General features: G+C 45.7%; 2 protein-coding genes across 3 annotated transcripts in view; one reads left to right on the forward strand and one right to left on the reverse strand.

Annotated features, from left to right (window-relative positions):
• PHF19 (PHD finger protein 19) overlaps positions 1-5,558 on the forward strand; it is a 33,884-nt gene extending 28,326 nt beyond the window's left edge. The window contains exons 12-14 of one of the 2 annotated variants that reach the window (XM_088664954.1): positions 1,126-1,211; positions 3,637-3,732; positions 4,480-4,976. In XM_088664954.1, coding sequence (XP_088521080.1) covers positions 1,126-1,211; positions 3,637-3,732; positions 4,480-4,831 — 534 coding nt within the window. In that variant the 3' untranslated portion in view covers positions 4,832-4,976. Of the gene's footprint in view, positions 1-1,125; positions 1,212-3,636; positions 3,733-4,479 lie in introns of both variants that reach the window. The other variant, XM_060270246.2, reaches the window with a different exon arrangement.
• Positions 5,559-12,019: 6,461 nt separating this feature from the next.
• LOC118084495 (protein CutA homolog) lies at positions 12,020-21,954 on the reverse strand. The gene is made up of 6 exons (XM_035114087.3): positions 21,668-21,954; positions 19,250-19,398; positions 14,304-14,363; positions 14,124-14,169; positions 13,706-13,755; positions 12,020-12,420 (listed from the first exon to the last, which is right to left on the reverse strand). Exons 1-6 carry the CDS (start codon positions 21,782-21,784, stop codon positions 12,318-12,320), a joined length of 525 nt encoding a protein of 174 aa, XP_034969978.1. The 5' UTR covers positions 21,785-21,954; the 3' UTR covers positions 12,020-12,317.

Raw genomic sequence — 21,954 nt, forward strand, 5'->3', positions numbered from 1 at the left:
AGCTTACAGTCTAAAATTTGACACTGGAGATGACAGAGGGAGGGGGCAGAAGCAGGAGGCAAGCAAGGGTGAATGGGAAGAACGTGTGTTTGGTTTGATTGCACGTATGTGAGATGTGTTTCAGAATGGGATGGGGGCTTGTGTGCTTGCACCAACTAGGGTTGCCAGACTCAATAGAGGACAGGACTTCTGTGCCTTTAACTGCCCTGCTCTGTTTTGAGTCTGGAAACCTTAAAGAGAAACCAGCAGACCCTTTGCTTGGAAATTAAACAAAGGGTCTGCTGGTTTCTCTTTAAGGTTTCCAGACTCAAAAGACAGCAGGGCAATTAAAGGCACAGAAGTCCTGTCCTCTATTGAGTCTGGCAACCCTGGCACCAACAGCTTCACAAGGGTGGGGTGGGGGGCTGAGGAACAATTTTAGGGGAGGCAGAGGCTTCAGAGCAGCAGTTGGCTTGCTTCTGTTCCAGGCTATGCAAACCTGCTGTTAAGGCACAAAGGGTGGAGGAATCTAGCCTGCAGAGAGAGAGAGAGAGAGAGAGAGAGAGAGAGAGAGAGAGAGAGGGAGAGAGGGAGAGAGAGAGAGTTGACCTTTGGCCGTGCTATACTGCTTGAGCACTGGTCAGGAACCTTTGGCTGGTGGGCCTGATCAGGCCCACCAGCCCTCTACCCCACCCCCATTTTGGCCCAGCAGGCCATTCCAGCTAAGCCCTGTGCACCTGATACTGCATGCAGTGTCAGGTGTGAGGGTAAATAAAGACATGGCTGGGTCAAAAGGGGGGTTGCAAGCACCCACAAAGTTCCATACATGGTGCTTTGCATGCCCGGCCAATCAGATTGTTAGTATTTGCAAAGCTCTGGAAGGACTGACTGTCAGCTGTTTGGTGGCAGTTGCAAAACACCATTCCTTTGATCATGTACACACACAAAAAAGGTACACCTGGTGTCACTGTGACACCTGGATTGGCAAGTGGGCAGCCCCATCCATCTGTTAAAATTAGCCCACGTGGAGGGAGAGAGATAAGCATCCTGTTTGCCACCCAGATCAAACTCCCCACCTCTCTGCTTCTATTTGTAATGGAGGTTTCCGTTTTGTCATCGTTCTGTTCTTCACATTCCGACTCTCAGAGTGATTTTGCCTCTGCTTGGAGCACCAACCATCACCTGGCGAGCATCTTTGACTTCAATGTGGACGAAATTCAGAGCTCGAAAAGGTAACAGTTGTCTGCTACAGGACCAGGAGGAGCTTGGAGCATAGCTATTGGAAGGCGGGGGGAGGCATAGCCCAGTGGAAGACCACAAGCTTTGCTTTTATTTTCTTTTTAAACTTATATCCTAGCCTTCCTCCCAAAGGAGCCTAGGGCAGAAAATAGATCCACAATTTAAAAGCAATTCCCCCCACCCCAAAAAAACAGTTAAAATGTTCATAAAACAATCGCAGTTTAAAATATCCCAGGAGCATTTATGATTACAATGATGCCTATGTATGCCACCAAATGCCCAGACAGGGCTGTCTTAAGCTCATCGGGCGCCCTGGTGCAGGGACCCCTCGAGTGCCCCCCCTTTAAAAAAAGGGGAATGTATTGAATGGGGGGAAATTCTAGGGAAAAGAGGATGAGGTAGAGTTGTAATATTAGGCTAGAGGTAATGTTTGAATAGTGAAGTTTAATTTAGGAAAACTTTCTTGGAGGAAAGATTAGGCTGGGGGGGGAATTTGATAAATTTGAGAAGAGAAATTAGAGGAATGAGACGGAAAATTGAATAGTTTAGCTATTAGATAATTGATTATGTAGATAGATAGCTTGGTGGCTTGCTGTCTCTTTCTCTCCCTTTGCTCTGGGGCCCCTTGGTGGCAGGGAGGGGTACCGGGGGGGGAGGGGGAGCAGTGAAAGACCAAGCTATAAAATGGATCACCTTCAACTGCCCGTCACCCATGGGTCCTTCTCGTGGCAGGAGGGGTTCTGTGGATTGGGGGGATGGGAGAAGATGAATTTTATGGTAACCAGAATAAGAGATAAAATGTAAGGATAATGATTAGCTGTATGAATTTATGTTTAAAGATTATGAGTGGAAATTAATATAATGAAACTGCAATCAATAAGTATGACAAGATATGAAAATCAACAGGGGAAAGATACGGGGAAGTCACAAAACAATGTTAATTAAATGAGGGTTGAGTTCATATGAGCTTTTTTTTTCTTTTTTCCCCTTTTGTTTATGTGGTTGCTGTTTTTTGGGGGGTTGGGATTGCTCTTTTTTCTTTATATTTTTCTTTCTTTCCCCCCTTTCTTTCTTTTTTCTTTTTCTTTTTAAGACATGTATGGATAGATAGCTGGGCGGACATCCTCCTCTGTCTTCCCTCGTTACCCTAGGGCCCACTGGTGGCAGAGGTGGGCCCAGGGGAGGGGGATAAACCCAGCTACAAAATGGACCACCTTCGACTGCTCGACCTGCATGGGACTTTCTCGTGGCAGGAGGGGGGCTCGTGGGGGGTGGAAAAGGGTGGATGAATCTGATATGTGTGTCTTGTTTTATTTTTTGTAAAATCAATAAAAATTATTTTTTAAAAAAATAAAACAGAGCAAAAATTGCTAAAAAAAATTTAAAAAAGGAAAAAGGAAATCTCTTACTTTCCCTGGAGGCGCTCGCGCCAGAAGGCCTCTGGGCTTCCCGGAGCCCTCTTGCCGGCAGCGGAAGCCAGATGGGCGCGCCATGGAGCCAGCGAGGAGAGCCTCCCTGGCACAGCGTTAGGGGGTGGCATGCCGGGTGGCGGGGGGAGCCTCACGGTGGCCCCCGCACCTCACAGCGGGGCTGCACTGTGCCGGAGGCCGCCTAGCGGCTTCTCATGGCCCTGTCTGTCTCCCGTGGGGCCGGAGATGCCGGATTGAGTGGGGGAGAGGGTGTCGCTGCTCCGCGCAGCCTTCCTCCCTTCTCCCAGCGGGCCGGGGCCTTCCCGGCCGTCTCCTGCGACTCTGGCGCTTGCTGGGTCCACACGGCCTCCCCAGGGTCCGGGCAGTGCCAAGAGGCCTCCCGGCCATTTCCTTGTGCCAACAGGGCGCTGTGTTCCTTCCCGCCAACAGGGTGCTGCGTTTCATTGGTAGAGCTGCTGCCATGTGGCGTCGCCACTACCAATGAAATGCAGCGCCGGGGTGAGGGATGACCCTGGCGCTGCAGAGCGGAACAGGGTCCTAGTGCCCCTGTTCCCTGCTCTCCCCTGAGCGGCGCGGCTGGCGGGCGTGCAAGACTCAGGGAAGGGAAAAGGGAGGCCGCCGCGCAGCTCCTCCACTTGCTGGGGTGCCCCTCAGCGCCCAGACGCCCTGGCACCCTGTGCCACTAGAGCCAATGGGCGAGCCGGCCCTGTGCCCAGATAAGCATGAGTGTTTTCAAATTCCTCCTGAAAGTTGATAATGATGGAAACAGGTGCATATCTTGCAGGAAGGCATTCCACAAATGGGGGGGGAGGGAGAGAGAGAGGTCCATTCCCAGGTGAAAACTTGGCAAAGCAAGGTTTGCAGACACTTGTTCAGAAGCACTCTTTTATGTGATGATTACATACACTATGTGACAGAACCTCTGCCTAAGCTGTTGCTCAGTGCAGTTTGACTGTTTCCCTGCTCACGTTTTCATGCTTCTTTCCAGCGGAAGCTCGAGCCATACTTTCTTTTCTGACGTGGATTCCACGGATGCTGCCAGTACTTCAGGTTCAGCCACAACCAGCCTGTCCTATGAATCAAGGTGGGAGGCCAGGCGCTACCTTCTGTTTTTGTTTTTGCATTCAGTGTGGGCTGCCTGTTATTTACTGGGGAACCGGGTTTGCGTCTCCACTCCTCCACATGCAGCTGCTGGGTGACCTTGGGCTAGTCACACTTCTTTGAAGTCTCTCAGCCCCACTCACCTCACAGAGTGTTTGTTGTGGGGGAGGAGGGGAAAGGAGATCGTTAGCCGCTTTGAGACTCCTTCGGGTAGTGATAAAGCGGGATATCAAATCCAAACTCTTCCTCCTCCTCTTCTTCTACTTTAAAGATGGTGCTTGACACCTGCTGCTTTTATAAACACATCTATCTGCCCATCAAAATGCAACATGTGTATGTATATGCACTTACTTAAGAGTTACGCACTTAAGTGGGGCTTGTAATTTGGAATGGTTTTTAATTGATTCATTTAATGTGCAAATGGAGGCCCTGTGGCCCTCCAGATACTTTTTTGTATTTATTTGTAGAAGTATTTCTAGACCACTATTCTTGAAAACATATCAGAGCAGTTAACAACAGTCATACACAAAACCATGCAATGAAAACCATATAACAATTTTTAAATGGGGGATCAGCTAACTATTATGGAAAGATGTGTTCTAAATTTGGAGGGGTGATGGGAGCTGTAGTCCATCTGATGGCCCCATCTCTGTTCCAAACCATGTCAGCTAAACAACCACAGCCGTAACTTAGCAATATTATTCTAATAATATTATTACGTATTACCTAGAAGGAACCTGGGCAGCCGGAAGCGTAAGCTGACATCCAAAAGCTACACAACTATTGAGATGAAGCAGAAATGTGTGGAGGGCCCCCAGAGGGTCACACCCGGCTGCTCCTCAGAAGACAGTGAGGCAACCAGTGGCCCAGATCGCCCAGAGAACCCCACCGAGGGTCATGCTTTCGAGAGCCTGAGTGAAGGCAACTCATCGTTCTCCTACCTCAGGTCATCAATCAACAACTATTTTGGCGCTGCTGGCAGGCTGGTGTGTGGGGAAAAGTACCAAGTGTTAGCCCGTAGGGTAAACCCAGATGGCAAAGTTGAGTATCTGGTGGAATGGGAGGGCACCACCCCCTACTGAGTGTCTGGGGTGGCTTGCCCTTGAGAAAAGAAAGTGTTTGGGGGAAATAAACTCAGAGGAGTCGTGCGATCAGATGTAAGCTACGTTATGCTTATTTTGGGCAGCACAATCAAAATGTGTCCTCTGAACACCAATACAAGAGCACTCTGGGGTGGGGTTTGGGAAATACTTTGATGAGGTGCCTTCAATAGGCTTCATTGAAAGAACGATTTTTGCAAGCTACAGATTAAATGGAATCATGTTGCTTTGTAACACTACTTCTCTACTAGGGTGAGAGAAGAAGTGAATGGGTACAAACGATGTATTTTATTTGTCAAAAGAAGGGCAATATCTGCCATTTCCAGAAGGACTCTTCTCTTTCAAACATGGTGACAGGCAGAGAGGGAAATTGATACTGCCATTTTGGGATGGGACGGCAGGCGAAACTGTCCAGGCTGCTTAACCAAGCAGGGGTGGGTCCTTGGTTCTTGGCAGGGAGGATGAAGTGACAGAAATATTTAAGAATGGGGGTGGAGGAAAAGATTCACCCTCTACCCCCAGAAGCCAAGTTTGATAAGTGGGCAGAGTCTCCCACTGATGACCTGTTTCTTGCCCATGCAATGATCAGCTGATTGTTGGGGAATTGCATAAGTCTGGGTGATACTTTGCAAGCCCTGGCCAATTAGCATCAGTGCCCACAGAGCACAGTGCATTGTAGATACAGCTGGTTGGCAGTGCCTGGAAAAAAAAAGCTTTTAGCCCAGCCATGCTTTTATCTGCCATGCATCTGATGTCGGTTCAGTTTAGCTGGGCACCAGCCAAAGCTGCTTTTAGGCTCCAGTGTCCCTTGAACCCACTTATCTATGCTATGCATTTGAAACTGGTTCAAAACCAGTTTTGACAGCCATAACTTTCCTATGCCCAACTTTGTGGGTGGTAGTTCTGAGAAGCAGTGGGGGAATCTTTGTCGAAGGTTTGTAGTCCCATGCAGGACCTCTGTTCCCAGAATTCCTTAGTTGAGAGTTAAATTGGTTTAAGCTTGTAGAGTTGAGGTGACATTCAATAAGAGATTCGCTTAAAGCTTATCTAAACCCTTGGCTGTGCTGAGGGGACTAACTGGGATATATGGGAGAACAGGGTATAGTTGGTCAGTGATCACAGAGAATCACAGAGCTGGCCATCTATTCCAATCCCCTGCAATGCAGGAATCACAGCCTGTGAGGGCTGTTGTGTTGTGAACAGGGCCGGATTTAGGTTTGATGAGGCCCTAAGCTACTGAAAGTAATGGGGCCCTTTATATGTCCAGCTGTCCTTTGTCAACAACAAACTGTCGCTGTTTTTGTGTTGAATATATGCTATATATATTTATGGACCTAACAGGTATCTAAAGCCATTTGCCACTATTGCTGCATGTAGGTTTTATTTTATTTTTATCTTATATTTTGGAAATGTACATCCAGGTTTTTTTCTTTAATTTTTTTTGGGGGCCCCCAAGAGAGTGGGGCTCAAAGCTATAGCTTGTTTAGCTTATACGTAAATCCAGCACAGGTTGTGAATGTGCTTGGTTGCTGTGAATATAACTGTGGCTGACCCAGCATTTTTTGGAAGACCAGGTTACATGTTTTCTGTGAGAAAATGGCACAAATGAGGTCTGGTCTGCATATCCAAGAGAATGAGGTGGTAGAATTTTAATGTGGTAGGGTGGACTGTAAGATAAAAAAGGTAAAGGACCCCTGGATAGTTAAGTCCAGTCAAAGGTGACTATGGGGTGCAGCGCTCATCTTGTTTTCATGCCGAGGGAGCCGGTGTTTTCCACAGACAGCTTTCCAGGTCATGTGGCTGTACCAATACAGACTGCAAGACAGGGGGATGAACACATGTCTGAATGCTTCCCCATATGGAACAATTCCAAGAAGAAAGTTAGAATATCAGGGAGTCAGGTTCTTAGCCAGCTAGTTTTCTACTTATGGGGAGATATATAGAGGGAAATATAGATATAGAACATATGGGATTATTTTTTATGGAATTTACTCTATGTCTGCAGTGGTCCAGTTAATTCTTCTGCCTTGCAACTGGACCACTCCAGATTCTATTGTGTGTGCAAGCAAGGCCTGAAATTATGGTTCTGATAGGTATGTGCAATATGACAAGTCTTTGAGGAGGAGCTGGGTGGCCAGGGAAAGAGGAGGCAGGGAGGAAGGGGCAATAATAATAGACAGGTAGAATCAACTGAAAAAAAGTTCCATTCCGAGCATCCTACAAAGATTCAGGTGGAAGCAGGAGGAGAATTAGGGATAAATGCGATGCAACCCAACCTCTTTTGTATGTCTGAAGCTATATGTGTGAAAGTTTATGGTATTTGCTTTTATCCATGAAGGTAAAGCAGTATTAGCTAGGCCTGAGCCAAAAGCCCCCCCCCCCCAATCTCAAATCTGACACCTTGTCTGTAGGATGAAAAGTTGGGACTCTTATCTGATTTTTGTGGTGGGGACTGTAAAGTCTGCCAGGCAACTGTGTTCCTTGTTGCTTCCAGGACCATTTTTCAAATCAACAGTTCCTGAGTGTGGGAATAGGAAGCCTGATTTGGCTTCAGATGTCATTGTTCAACCAAAACTCATTACTTTACATCAGGCATCCCCAAACTGCGGCCCTCCAGATGTTTTGGCCTACAACTCTCATGATCCCTAGCTAACAGGACCAATGGTCAGGGATGATGGGAATTGTAGTCCAAAACAACACATGGTGTTGTGATGAAGTCAAATCAGAGTGATGACAGGGGGCATTGCTGCCTTTGCTCTGATTTGGCTTCAGATCTCATAATTCAGCCAAACCCCATTAGCTTGCATGGTGTTATCATGGAGCCAAATTACAATGAGGCAGGAAGAATCAAATTTATTACTGTACTATTTGCTTTCTCTGCAGGAGGGATGGTCAACTGCCAGCCTGTGGGTTGGAACTGGTCCCTGAAGCAACTTTTATCTGGTCCTTGGCAGTCCTATCCAGTTTTAATCAAATAGCACACTAAAAGCATGTCCACACTTTCGCTCATATGAAAAGGGGTCAGAAATAAAGCGATTTGGCTTCATGATGACAGCACATTAAGCTAGTGAGGTTTGGCTGAACAATGGTGTCTGAAGCCAAATCAGAGTGTAGGCAAAGCTTCCTCCCTTTGCTCTGATTCAGCTTCATGAAGACACCATGTAACCAAATGAGATTTGGCTGAGCGACAGCATCTGAAACCGCATGAGAACAATGCAGTCCTATGCAAGTCTACTTGGTGGTAAGACCCACTGGGAGGTAGTCAACTAAGTTTGACTTGGAGTAGACCCATTGAAATTAATGAGCATCACTAAGGGAGCAATCGTGCGTATGGGAAGGCGGTGTAAAGTAAGCCACATCCAAACTCTGTTCGGGAGTGAGGCTACCGCTATCTGAGCCAGCCAAACCAAAACAGAGGGGATTGAGGCTTTAAAACAGAGTTTGGGTTTTGCCAGCTTACCTTAGGTCATGTGACCAAGCTGGCATTGCCCCCCCCCCACTCTCGCAGAATGACCCCTTTTCAGGTCTCATGCACATTTTGCTGGGGTGAGGGACTTGCGAAGCTGGCGTATCTCATAGTATTGAACAATTAACCCCTCTACACAGGGGACTCTGGGGATTGTAGCTCTGGGAGTGGGAGGAGAATTGCCACTGACACCTGACGTTTAATATGCACACCATCCAATATACAGTGGTACCTCTACTTACAAATAACTCTACTTACAAATGTTTCTACTTACGAACAGAGCTCCGTCCGCCATCTTGGATGCGGTTTAAATAGGATTTTTTTTTCTACTTACGAATTTTTAGATAGGGTTGCTTCGACTTACAATTTTTTTCTCCCAATGCATTCCTATGGGATTCGACTTACATTTTTTTTTTCGACTTACGAATGTGCGTTCGGAAAGCATTAAATTCGTAAGTAGAGGTACCACTGTATATTACAAAGCACTACCACTGCACTCTTGACTACGGGGAAGATTTGAAAAGGGGACATTTCCTCAAAATGAGGAAGACCAAAAAGAGAGAGACTTGCTTCCGTCTCCTAGCATTCTCCTTGACAATGAAAGGCACAGCCTGTGCTATTTTTTTTTGTAGAGAAAGAGCTGCTGGGATTCACCACGAATGTCTCCCTCGTTCTCTTAGAATGGCAATGGCACCCACCTGAGAGGTGCCAGAACTGAGTTCTGGCAAGTTCTACCTGAAAAAAAAGTACTGGGCACAGCATTGTGGATGACACATTGAAATGACCAAGCACTGACTTTTGTTTTGTTTTTTGTTTTCTTTTGAAGTTAAGAATCTGTTATCATTACCAGTAGTTCGCAGAGGGAACTGAATGTGGATGTATTTGCACCTTTCTCATTGCACGATTTAAATCTAGGCCCCACAACAGAGCAGACTAATCTGCCATAGTGAGAGAGGGGGGAAGGCGGGGCTCTAAAAATATCATTCCCCCCTCCCGAGGGATTATTTCTCTCTCTCTATCTTTTTACATTAGTTTGGATTGATGTTCTTAATGCTTCTGTGCACCTTCTTATTAAAACCAGAGAGAGAAAAGATTCAGTCTTTCAACTTGCTGCTCTTTAATAACTGACCTTTTGTTTTGTTATATTCAAGTTGTAATTAATATGACAGATGTACAATTATTATTAAAAATAAAGGTGTTTCCCCCCCCCCAACTTCACCAAAGCATTCGTGTTTCTTGGGGTGGAGACGGTTCTGCTGCACAAAGCAAAGTGAGATGCTTGGCACAGATGATGAATTTGGGGGTGGGGATATTCACAGGGGGGAAGACCAGAAGGGAGGGGGGAGATCCTGGGTTGAGTGGGGAGGAAGGAACAAGGCAAAGGCATAAACAAAGGAAATTTCTAGGCCCAGGTGTGTTGAGCACCAGGGTGGGGTGGGGTGGGGGAAGTGGCAAATGTGGCTTTCCACGCCTCTCTCTCTGACCCTTGGGATTCTCCTCAGACCACACCCTTGTTTCATAACATGAGTTTTTTTGCCTGGGCACAGTGTGTCCTCGAGCTCTGATAATGCCTCTTGCTTGCCTGGATGGAGGACACAGGAGAATATTTGTGACTGCGCTTAGAAATTAGCCTACTGCCCAAAGATGAAATTTACATTCATTGTCCCGTCCATTTTTGCCTCTGGCCCTGTCCCACCAGTGGGATATGGCCCTCAGGAGGTTGCCCACAAGGGCATGTGGCCCTTGAGCTGTGGTAGACAAAGGGCAGAGAAAATGTTCCTCTGCACGTCGAGGGGACTCTGCTTCCAGTGATGGGCGCTTTAGCATGCCAATATCTGAAAGGTTGTAAGATCTCTGCCCTTGTGCTTCTGAAAGCATTATTCAGACATTAGTTGTATACATGTGTTTCTTGCTCAACACTGGCAGGCAGGGAGATAGTTCCTTGGCTACAGTATTTCAATTTTCAGATGCGATAAATGGTCTGAAGCGTTTGCTTTCTAAAAAAAAGGTGGGATAGACATGTTCTTAAACCAACACATTTGTGATGGGGGGTAAGGTGGGTTGTAGGGTAGTCATAGGTCAATCCTTTGCACATCTGCCAGTTTTCCACTGTACTGAACTGAGAAATGAGGAGCAGAGGAATTCTTCTTCTTCTGGTTCTGCTACCAGGAATAAGCCCAGTTGGTTTTTTCAACTGGGAAAGGGGGGGGGGCTTTCCCAGTTGAAAAAACCAACTGCGCTTATTCCTGGTAGCAGAATCAGAAGAATAATAATTCCTCTGCCCCTCATTTCTCAGTTTTTGAGTAGAGAATGACAACTACATTTTAAGGGATGGGGGAATAAACCGATTAGTTTCACACACACACCATGCCATTTTGCTTTAGCTACTATAGTTCTAATAACTTTGAGGAGGGGAGGAGAGCAGAATTCATTTCCAGATGTTGTAGGAGCTTTATCACATAATGGACTAACAGCAGATTAAAGAGGAATTTCCCATGCACTTAAAATTATCATGCAAGCCTTTGTGCCGTGCCAGCCTTCCTCAGCCTGGTGTCCTCCAATATGTTTTGGACTACAACTCCCAACCTCAGCCAGCATGAAGATGGACGGCATGTTGGAGGACACCAGGCTGGGAAAGGCTGCCATTTTGGAATGAGGTGGAAGCTGTTTGCAGCCACCCACTGAATTTGATGAGATTAGTCTGTGTGCAAGGAGCACAGACAAAACCCACTTATGTCTAGGCAAATGGAATTGGAAGTGAGTAGTGTTTTTCAGAGGAGAGAGAAAGAGAAAGAGAGAGGGGTGCTTATATATTTTTATTTTATGGAGAAGCCAGAATAGGGAATTTAAAGAATGAAAAGGTTTTTTTCTTTTTCGGAGGTGATTAATATTTTCCACAGAGGTGGAAGTGGAAACCTCTGAAGCCCACTAGAAATATAATCCTTTTTCATTCTTCCCACTCCAAAATCAAATCACCAAACCCCTGAACCTGTTTGTCTGCAATTTGGCAGATCTCAGATTAAGAGCACGCCAGGCACTCCTGTCTTCCACTGCCTCCCGCAGTTTGGTCAAACTCATGTTGGTAGCTTCGAGAACACTGACCAACCATCTCGTCCTCTGTCGTCCCCTTCTCCTAGTGCCCTCCATCTTTCCCAACATCAGGGTCTTGACTCCTTTTTTACACACCCCCAACCTGTGGCAGCTGTACTTGCTGGAAAACCACTTCTGAGTAAGTGTCATGCACTCATAAGGGATTATCATGGCCGCAAATTTCACTCAGTTCTCCCCAAAATAAGAAATTATAGGTGTTTCTGTTTGTTTTTAAAAGTCAGTCTCTAACAGAGTCTAGTACAAAAGCCCTCTGACCTCTTTACTTGTAATTTGGCATTGCAATGCTTGTAAATTATCCATTGCAGTGCCTGTAAATTTCACCCCCTTTTGCAAAAAAGCGAACAAAGTTCAGCCCGAAATACTGAATGGAGTGGGTGGAAATGTAGCAGACTTCCATACCTCCCAAGCCAAATTGGGCAACCATGAAGTGTCTCGGACTGAGCTGTTTTCCAAAGCACCTAATCAGGGTCCAAACCAAATCTTAGGGTTGGCTCACACTGCTACTTCTTGTTCACCAAATTACTTAAAACACCATTTTCTTGGTTTCTGAGATACCAGTGAAAATGTGAGAGAGGCAACTGTGCAAGCAGGTCTGGATGTTAGGAGACATTTAAGACTTTGCTTCTTATACAGCTACTTTCTTTGGAGAATTATAGCCACAAAATGTTAAACCGAAACAGCAAAACTGAGCAAGATGCAACACAAGGATCCTGTTTCTTCCAGAGAGGATCCCACTCTCATGCAACTCAGAACCACTAACGGAGCATTCTCAGTTGCTTTTCCATCTTGACCGTGTCTGCAAAAATAGGGGACTGTCATGCTATGGTAGCTGGCAATATCCACAAGTCCTTTGGGAAAGTCTGTCCAGAAGCATCTTCTGGATGATGGTGGCTAATCATACGGGATACTCTCCTCCATCCATTTTAAATAGGCCGGGTTTCCCTGGTCAATGAGCAGGCTGATAAATTCAGGGATTGCGAATAGATGCAAGGAGCTGAGGGAAGAAATGCACAGATTATCTGCATCTTACTATGAAGCAAGAATGGAATTCCTACAGGTAAAAGGGGCATACGAGCCACATATCAGAACAGGCGTGCAGGAGCATTTTGGCATAGCAGGGGAAGATAAAGCTCCAGCCGGCAGGCCGATGCACTTGTCAATCATGTCAGGTGATGGACAGTTGGCCAACAGGAGTGGGAAGATCGTAACCAAGCAGGAGTGAACTCCCTGCATCTCTACCTCACCTATATGACATCAGGTATGAGGCTGATGGGTGTGACATGGGCAAAACTGATTAATACGCCAAATTGGGAGGTCAGGTGGGCTTCCCACTGTTGTATTAGAAGATTGCAGGGTGACACAACTGTGCTTGTGTGTTTCACTCAACGGCACCGTGAATGTGTGGGATGTGGTCAGGCCTGGTGTAGGTGCCTGGCATCCTAGGGCAACTGACAAGGCCCCAAAATCACTGCAGTGCCCACTTGTGTCAATGTGGGCTCCACCCAACTCCTACATTCTGGTCAGGTGGGTCTACAACAAACAGCCATTTTCATTTCCCACAATCCCCTGGAGTAACACTGCATTATGGGAAATCACCATGGCAGTCAGTAGCTGCTTGGGAGTGCTTTCAGGCTGTTATCACTTCCTTAAGAAAACCTGAGGGAGCCCTCTCAAACTTGCAACCAGCTACAGATTTGGTATTCAGCATAGAGGGCCACAACCGGAGTGTGCCCACTGGGAGGGCCACCTTACTTGGAGGACTGGCTTGTCCATCTAATAACTTTGTGTGTGTGACTTTTAAACTTGTCACACAGCAGCTTCTATTTACAGAGCACTGCTTCACCAAGCTGAGACGTTCATCGTGGCTTTTTGTGTAGGTATATTTGGAATGGAGATAAAAAGGAAGCTACAGAGATACTTTTGATAAGTGCAGTGGAGGCTGGTCTATTAGAGTGAATTGGGCACTGCACCATCACCCTCAGCCTGCTCTCAGCCAGCCCTGCCTTCTTACTTGCAACCAGTGTTCCTCCTTAGTCTCAGTGTTGCCCTTGTAGAGCTCAGCAGGGAGGAGGATGGCAGGGGACTAGACTAGAATTAGTTGGCTCTGCTGCTCTGGCACCACCTGCTGTTTGGCTCCCTGCCTTCTGTCCTACCATTCCTAATAGCCAGCCATCACTGGCTGCAAGCAACTCTTTGGATTTAAGCTGTGTTGTGTCCCTGCCCCTCTGCAAAAAACAAAACAAACTAACAAGCGGAAACAGCCACATGAGAAACCTCACCTGATATATTCTGACAACTCATTGATTTTGGAGGTCCTTGTTTTCATCAGCTGTAAGAGAAAGGGAAAATACGTGGATTAGGCATCACCACAATGCATTAATGATAAGGTCTATTTGTGGAGCTATAGCCAAGCAGACCACTTTGTAGATGGACAAAGCTGAAATGAAATAATGAATGGTGGTAAAAATTTGATATTGGGATTCAAAGCAATTTGTTTTCATCTAGTTTTGGCCCCCACCCTTTCTGCTGAGTTCTACAAGGGGCAACAATGAGATTAAAGGGGAGAGGGAGGAAACTGGCAGCCAAAGGCCACCCTCTGGACTAGTTGTAAGGAAGGAGGCAGGCAGGTGGGGGCTGGCTGAGGGTGGTGGTGTAGTGCCCCATTCACTCTAATGGACCAGCCACCACTGCACTTACCAGAAGTATCTCTGTAGTTTCCTCTATCTCTCCATTCCAAATATACCTATACAAAAAGCCAAGAAGAAAGTAAGCTTAAAAATTACAAGCAAGCAAACAAAACATGCAGAGTATCCTCAGAGACATACAATCACACGCGATTCTTCCAGAGTGGTCAAATAGGTTTGGTTCTTGACTCACATGGATGAGGTCTTGGGGAGGATATTCACGCAAGCAGCCAATTTTCTCTCCATAATTGCCCTAGGAGAAACAGAAGAGGTTACTCAGCACATAAGTATCCTTGCACCTGCTTCCCAGTGTCATCAGTTTTGTGATATGATGGGTGGTGACCCTCAGGCCTGGCGAGGGGTAAATGTGGCCCTTGAGGTCTCTCTATCTGGCCCTTAGGACACCCCCCAGGTTCCCTAGCCACCTTCTCTTTCCCCAGCCACACCCTTCACTGGCCCTGCCCTCAATGTCCTTGAGTGTTTTGATTCTTGAACTCTGATCATGCCTCTTGATTTATTGGATGGAGGATACAGAGGTGTGTGAAAGTGTACAGCAGAATGCACCCTACTGCACAAAAGTAAAATTTGCATTTGTTTCTCTGCCTACTTTTGCCTCTGGCCCTTCCCTCCACTGGTATGTGGTCTCCGAAAGGTTGCTTAGAATGAAATGTGGCCCTCGGCTTGAAAAAGTCCCTCTCCCGCCCAACATTTGTTTTATATCGTGATCCTCATCTTACTTTAAACAAACTAAGGAGAAAATATTGATGTAGCCTTTTTCTTGGGGGGAGTTGATCACTTGCGTTGTTGTTATTTGTGCCTTTTCCAGCTCTGTGATATTTTTCAGTTTGGGCACAGTGTTTCAAAGGCAGCCTCAGCATTAATTTATACAATGCTATTACGGAGCCTGGAATTATTTGCAATCCCTTCCCAAATAATCTCTAGTCTGGAATTTGCTTTCTCCCACTTTTCTCTCTCAAATTCACCCAGAGTTGAATAATAAGCCTGTTTTATGTATTCTATTTATAGATCTCAGGTCATTTTATATTCCACCATTTAGAGTCAGATGATCAAGAAAGTACTGGCTGCTAATACTCCCACTGCAACGCTGCATCTTGGAATGCCTGGGGAATATAAATAGGCACATTTTGTGCTGCATGCCAAATGGCTTAAACCATAGTCAGGCTGCTGAGCTCCTCCTGAGGAGTGGTGATCAGGACACTGGTGGGGCAGAAAGCAGGGAGTGGTCAGAACCAAATAATTCTAGTTTTGCCCTCATCTTCCTCCATGCTGAGTTCTGCAAGGGGACTAAGAAGAAGGAAGTTGATGATTAGCATCACCCCTGGGGCTGGATGCAAGAAAGCAGGCAGGTGAGGAAAGACTGAGACTGACAGGGCAGTATCTTAATAGTCCAGCCTACACTATGGTACAGTCTCCTCTGCCACAAATCTCAGAAGGAAAAAGTTAGATTCAAAATATCCAAGGTGTAAGCAAGAGGGACTTTTAAACCCTGTGCATCCTAAGTCTATTTGTAACTCACTCAGGTGTAATTCTTACTGTATTCAGTGGGGCTTCTTTGGCGATCACTCGTAGCCAAGTAAGATTGTCTTCCATAAACACGGTTTTAACAGTCCCTAAGTGACTGTGGAGGCCAATTCTGGATCCACGTGTCCTTTCACAGTGGGGACATTGGTTTCCAGGCGGGAGTGGATCACGGAGTGGATTTGCCAAGCATGCCGTCCTCTTAGCACGTTTCTCCCTTGCGTCCTGAGATCGAGTTTCTTCAAAGCCCATGACACCTTTGGTAAAAGCTGTTCTCCAACTGGAGTGCTCGCAGGCCAGTGTTTCCCAGTTGTCAGTGTTTATACTACATTTTTTTAGATGTGCCTTGAGACAGTCTTTAAACCTCTTTTGTTGACCACCAGCATTACACTTTCCATTTTTAAGTTTGGAATAGAGTTGTTGCTTTGGAAGACAATCATCAGGCATCCGCACAACATGACAAGTCCATTGAAGTTGATGTTGCTTACTCCCCACTGAAGGAAGGTAGGCATCAGATTTAAATGTTAGGGAGAAAAACCTTCTACGGTGGTACCTCGACTTACGAACGACTCGACAACCGAATTTATTAACTTACAAATGGGGGTAATGGCCGCGCGCTTACGAATGTCTCAACATCCAGAAAAAAACCGCGGCGGTTTTAGATAGGGATTTTTCAACTTATGAATTTTTAGATAGGGTAGCTTTGACTTACGAATTTTTCCGTTTCCAATGCATTCCTATGGGAAATCACATTTCCAATGGCATTTTTCGACTTACGAATTTTTCGACTTATGAAGGTGCCTTCGGAATGGATTAAATTTGTAAATTGAGGCACCACTGTATAGGAAACTGCTGTCCGCCTCTGAAACACAAAGCTGGTACTGCCCAATCTGCAAAATTAAGTGATAAGGCTCTTCCAAAGTTGCTCCCTGATAATAAAATAAAATGCATGCTACTCGCATCTGAACAACCAGCATGTCAGACAGATGGGTGGAACCTTATTTCACAAACACACCCTCTTCCACAAAGGACCGAACAATATTTAATCCGCATACTGGATCATGATCAGAGCTGCGCCTAGCACACCATTTTAAGAGCCAAGTCCAGACAGTCAAAACCTCCACAGTGGGGGATGCATGGAAATAAGTTCAGTTCATTTCCCTTACACAGAAGCAGTGAAGAGTAGGACCTATTTCAAGGGTAGGATAAAAAGGCAGCTGTTGTTTGTACTGTGACCTCTTTTCCTCCGGTGGATTTTCTCTTTCAGGCGGCTTCCTAGTGGATGGATTTACTCAGACAAAGTCCCAGGATGCTCCAAATACATTGGCTACTGATTTTGCCACCCATCCCTTAAAGAAACAGCAACCTTAGATTTGTTGTAATCCTGTGAATCTCAGAGTTGCTCTGCTCCTTCTGAGAGCCAGACTTACCATTGCTCACTATCTGAGTTCAGGAGTTGCTCAAAGTGCATGACATGTACATACGAACAGGAACACAAGAAGCTGCTTTCTACTGAGTTAGAACATCGGTCCAACATTATCTACACACTGACTGGCAGCAGCTCTCCATGCATTCAGAGAAGAATCATTCTCAGCCCTGCTTGGAGGGATTTAACTTGGGACTTCCTGCATGCAAAGCTAATGCCCTGCCTCTGAGCTATGGCCCTGTCCCAAAAGAACATAGGAATCTGCCTTAGATTGCTATGCATTCATCTGCTCACTATTACCTACACTGACTGGAAATAGCTCTCCAGGATTTCAAGCAGGCAGAAGTCAACCACAGAGCCTAGGGCTTCCCAATCATAAGGTCGGCTGTTCAAATCCCTGTGACGGGGTGAGCTTCTGTTGCTCGGTCCCAGCTCCTGCCAACCTAGCAGTTCGAAAGCACGTCAAAGTACAAGTAGATAAATAGGTACCGCTACAGCGGGAAGATAAACGGCGTTTCCGTGTGCTGCTCTGGTTCTCCAGAAGCGGCTTTGTCATGCTGGCCACATGACCTGGAAGCTGTACGCCGGCTCCCTCGGCCAGGAACGTGAGATGAGCGCGCAACCCCAGAGTCGGTCACGACTGGACCTAATGGTCAGGGGTCCCTTTACCTTTATATACATTGAATAGCAATAGCTCTCCAGGATTTCAGGCAGGCAGAAATCATTCCCAGCCCCACCTGGAGGCCCCGGGGATTGAACCAGGGACCATCTGCATGCAAAGCAGATGCTCTATTATTGTACATAAAGTTTCACTCTTAACTGCAAGCAAACATGACTGGTAGCAGAAAGGGATGAGTATTCATAATGGAAAGGAGAGGCTGCCACAACATGTTTGTATTTCTGGGCTGTTCATACTTCATTTTTGCTTATGGGGCAAGAGGTGGACTGGAGAGAAGTTTCTCTATTTATACAGAGGTGCCCCAGGGAACTCTGCTTTGCTTGGTAAACATTTATTTCATTAGCAGAGAGTGCTTGAAACAGAGAGCCATTCAAACTCAGAAACAGAAGCTGGGTGTAACGCCACCGTGCTAGACTTTGGACACGTGGAATTTTCCCTCTCTGACATTTCAAAGCTGCTTGCCACGTCCCCTTTATGGGACTTACAGGCAAGGCTTGCGTGGTCTGATTGCTGAATCTGTGTCTTAAGTTTCAGCTACCATACTACACGTGCCAAATTCACATTTGTTTTTAGAAGTAAGATTTTAATCCTTATTAATATTTGCTTGATAGGGTGAAGTCTTGGAGCAGGGCTATGAATTTGCCACCCTCCAGCTCTTCTTCCTAATTTATTAATCACCTTCTAAACCACCATCTGAAGACAATTCATATAAAATTCAAAACTCAAATACATTTAAAACAAGAATAAAACACTAACAAATGGACATTCATGGTAAATACCCATTTATCCTGCTGAGAAATCCTGTAGCAACAAAAAAAGTCTTCAATTGTTTCTGGAAGGTGCAGATAGTGGGTTCCTGTCGTGTCTTGACAGGAATGTTGTTCCACAGAACTAGACTTTACTCTTGGACTATAACCCCCTCATTTCTGACCCTTGAGAGCTAGATAGACAAATGGTCTAGCTCTGTATAAGAGAAATATGACTGCTCCTTAGAAGCTCATTCCCATCCCACCTTGATCTCATAATGCCAGGGGTCAGCAACCTTTTTCAGCCATGGGTCGGTCCACCGTCCCTCAGAGCATGTGGTGGGCTGGACTATATTTTGAGGGGGGGGGAAATGAACGAATTCCTATTCCCCACAAATAACCCAGAGATGCATTTTAAATAAAAGCATACATTCTACTCATGTAAAAACACCAGGCAGGCCCCACAAATAACCCAGAGATGCATTTTAAATAAAAGGACACATTCTACTCATGTAAAAACACGCTGATTCCCGGACCATCCGCGGGCCGGATTGAGTCGGCGATTGGGCCGCATCCGGCCCACAGGCCTTAGGTTGCCTACCCCATTTCTTAACCTCTGAATAAAGAGTGGAATGTTCTCAGTTGATATGTAACAACGGTGCAAACAAGCCAGTGAATACTTCAACAAACTAGTATATTTCAATTATTCATTGATCCGCTTGAGCCAAGAATGTGTCAAGTCACCCTACCTTGCAATGTCTCTAGCAGTCTGTTCATTGGGGCAATTGACGAGTGCAATGGAATGAGATCCAGGAATATAGCTACCAGTAACAGCAGAGTGCAAATGGAGGACAATGGTTCTCAGCACTGGATACATTAGCAAGGAGAAACTCATAATCTGGAGGAGGGGTGGGGGTGGGGGAGAAGAAACCAGAAATCAGCTGAATAGGCATCCAAACTTAGACAATGTAAATACAGGTCATTGAAGTATTCTGAAAAGCAGGAAATGTGTCTGGGAGATGGGGAAACAGTGATTGTTTAATAACACCACAGGAGTGGAGAACTTGCGACATAAAAACATAAGAAGAGCTTTGTTTGATGAGACAGGAGGTCCATCTAGTTCAGCCTCCCGTTCTCACAGTGACCAACCGCCGATGCCCGATGGGAGCCTGCAAGCGGGACCTAGGTACAACAGTGCTCTCCCTATTTGTGATTCCCAGCAATTGCTGTCCAGACACATACTACCTCCAACACATAGCCAGTATGGCTAGTAGCCATTGATAGCTTGATCCTCTGTGAATTTGTCTACTCCTCTTTTGAAGTCTTCCAAGTTGGTGGCCATCACTGCCTCTTGTGGGAGCATATTCTAATCAATGTCTCTCAAACTTGGGTCTCCAGCTGTTTTTACTACAGCTAGAAGGACCAGTGGTCAGGGATGCTGTTGTAGTTCCAACAACAGCTGGAGACCCAACCTTGGGAACCACTGAGTGAAGAAGTACTATTTTTTTGTCTGTTCTGAACCTTCCAATCTCCAGCTTCACTGGGATGTCTCAGAGTTCTAGTATTGTGTGTGTGTGAGAGAAAAGTTCTCTGTCCACTTTCTCCTTGCCACACTTAATTTCACACACCTCTATCATGTCGCTACTTATTTGTCTTTTGTCTCAACAAACCTTTCCTCTGCCCACTTCCTCATTTTGGCTGTCCTTTTTTGATCCATTTTCCAGCTCCAACCTCCATGTGTATTAGGACTCCAGTTCCCAACAGCTCCAGCCAGCACGGCCAGTGACAGGAATATAATAATAATAATAATAATAATAATAATAATAATAATAATAATAATAATTTATACCCCGCCCTCCCCAGTCAAAACCAGGCTCAGAGCGGCTAACACCAATAAAATTACAATAAGACATAAAAGAAAACAATTAATTAAAATACAGATTAAAATACAATATTAAAATTTAAAATGCAGCCTCATTTTAAGCAGTCCATAAATCCAAACCATGAGGGAGGAAAACACAGGGGTCAGACTGAATCCAACCCAAAGGCCAGGCAGAACAGCTCTGTCTTGCAGGCACTGCAGAAAGATGACAAATCCCGCAGGGCCCTGGTCTCCTGTGAAAGAGCATTCCACCAAGTTGGGGCCAATACTGAAAAGGCCCTGGCCCTAGTTGAGGAGGCCCTAGAATAAGAAGAATGGTAGTCGTTGTTCCTCAACCCTGCCATAGAGCAACACAGGAGTTTCTTCTTCCACCACAGAAATAGGAAGGCAGAACTGAAACCTTTTAAATACATCTAGCATAACCACCCTTATGCATGCTTGCAAAGTCCTGTTCCTGATGCTGTGGGGTGGGTCACATCTGTGTTAAACTCATTTATAAACTGCAAAATCCCCAATGGGGAAAAAGATACACAAAAAAACTAACTGCAATTTAATGTTTTGCTAAATCATTAAAACCTCAGTAAAAATTAAACCAGAATGTATTATTGATGGGGCAGCTTATTTACCTTTTACAACACAATCAAAGAAATGTTGCAGTTCATAGTGAACTCTTGCACAAGCCAAACACATCCAGGGAGCAAACCCTACCCTATAACCCAGATAATTTCCGAGGAGAAATTGCACTGTAAAACAGAACTATGTCCATGGCAATTTGGCAGAGGTGCAGTGTCTTTAGACAACATCATCTTAGCAAGAAACATTAATTTTTCAAGAAATTAGAACTAGTGTTGCTTGCCAAAAGCATGGAGATAGTTATATTCTTCCAAAGAGAGAAGCTGTATCTTTTCATTTCAGACATTGGCTCATGAGGCTGCATCCAATGTTAGCAGCCCTACTCAGAGTAGACCCATTGGAAATGGACACAACTAACCTGGCTCCATTGTGTTCAATGGGTCTACTCCTGAGTAAAACTTAACTTGAGAAAACCGTACGATCATTAAATTCAAGGGAAATATTTTTGTTTGTTTTAAACCCATATGATATCCACCTTTCTCTCCCCGCCCCCCCCCCGCCCCCGCGCCAAGTTTAAAGTTTGTCTTTTCATGCAGGGGGAGAGAGGTGCGACGTCATGTTATGGGAATTCCCCCCTGTGTGACTCTCGCCTGCTTTTGCTCAATTTCGGCTCTCCCTTCGCTTTTCAACTTTGCAACGTAGTGAAACTTACCAGCAGCAAAGTCAAGTATCCCTGGCGCAACGCCGAGTCAGACGCCGCGAGGAGAGCCTGGCAACGCTGAACAAACCACTCCATCGGCATTTTTGCCATTTTAGTGCACCTGCCCATAGCTGCTACTAGCCCTTGCTCCAAGGCTGCGGTTCCCTTTCCTCGCCCACTTGTTCGCCACCTTTCCAGACGTGACTATCGCTGTGAAATAAGCAAACAAAAATAAATGGTGTGTTTGCTTGCAAAGGAAAGCAGCCGACTGACGGCTGGCAAACTCCTCCTTCCAAGCG

The sequence above is a fragment of the Zootoca vivipara genome, chromosome Z2 (genome assembly GCF_965207765.1).
Source record: "Zootoca vivipara chromosome Z2, rZooViv2.hap1.1, whole genome shotgun sequence".
NCBI classification, from domain to species: Eukaryota; Metazoa; Chordata; class Lepidosauria; order Squamata; family Lacertidae; genus Zootoca; species Zootoca vivipara.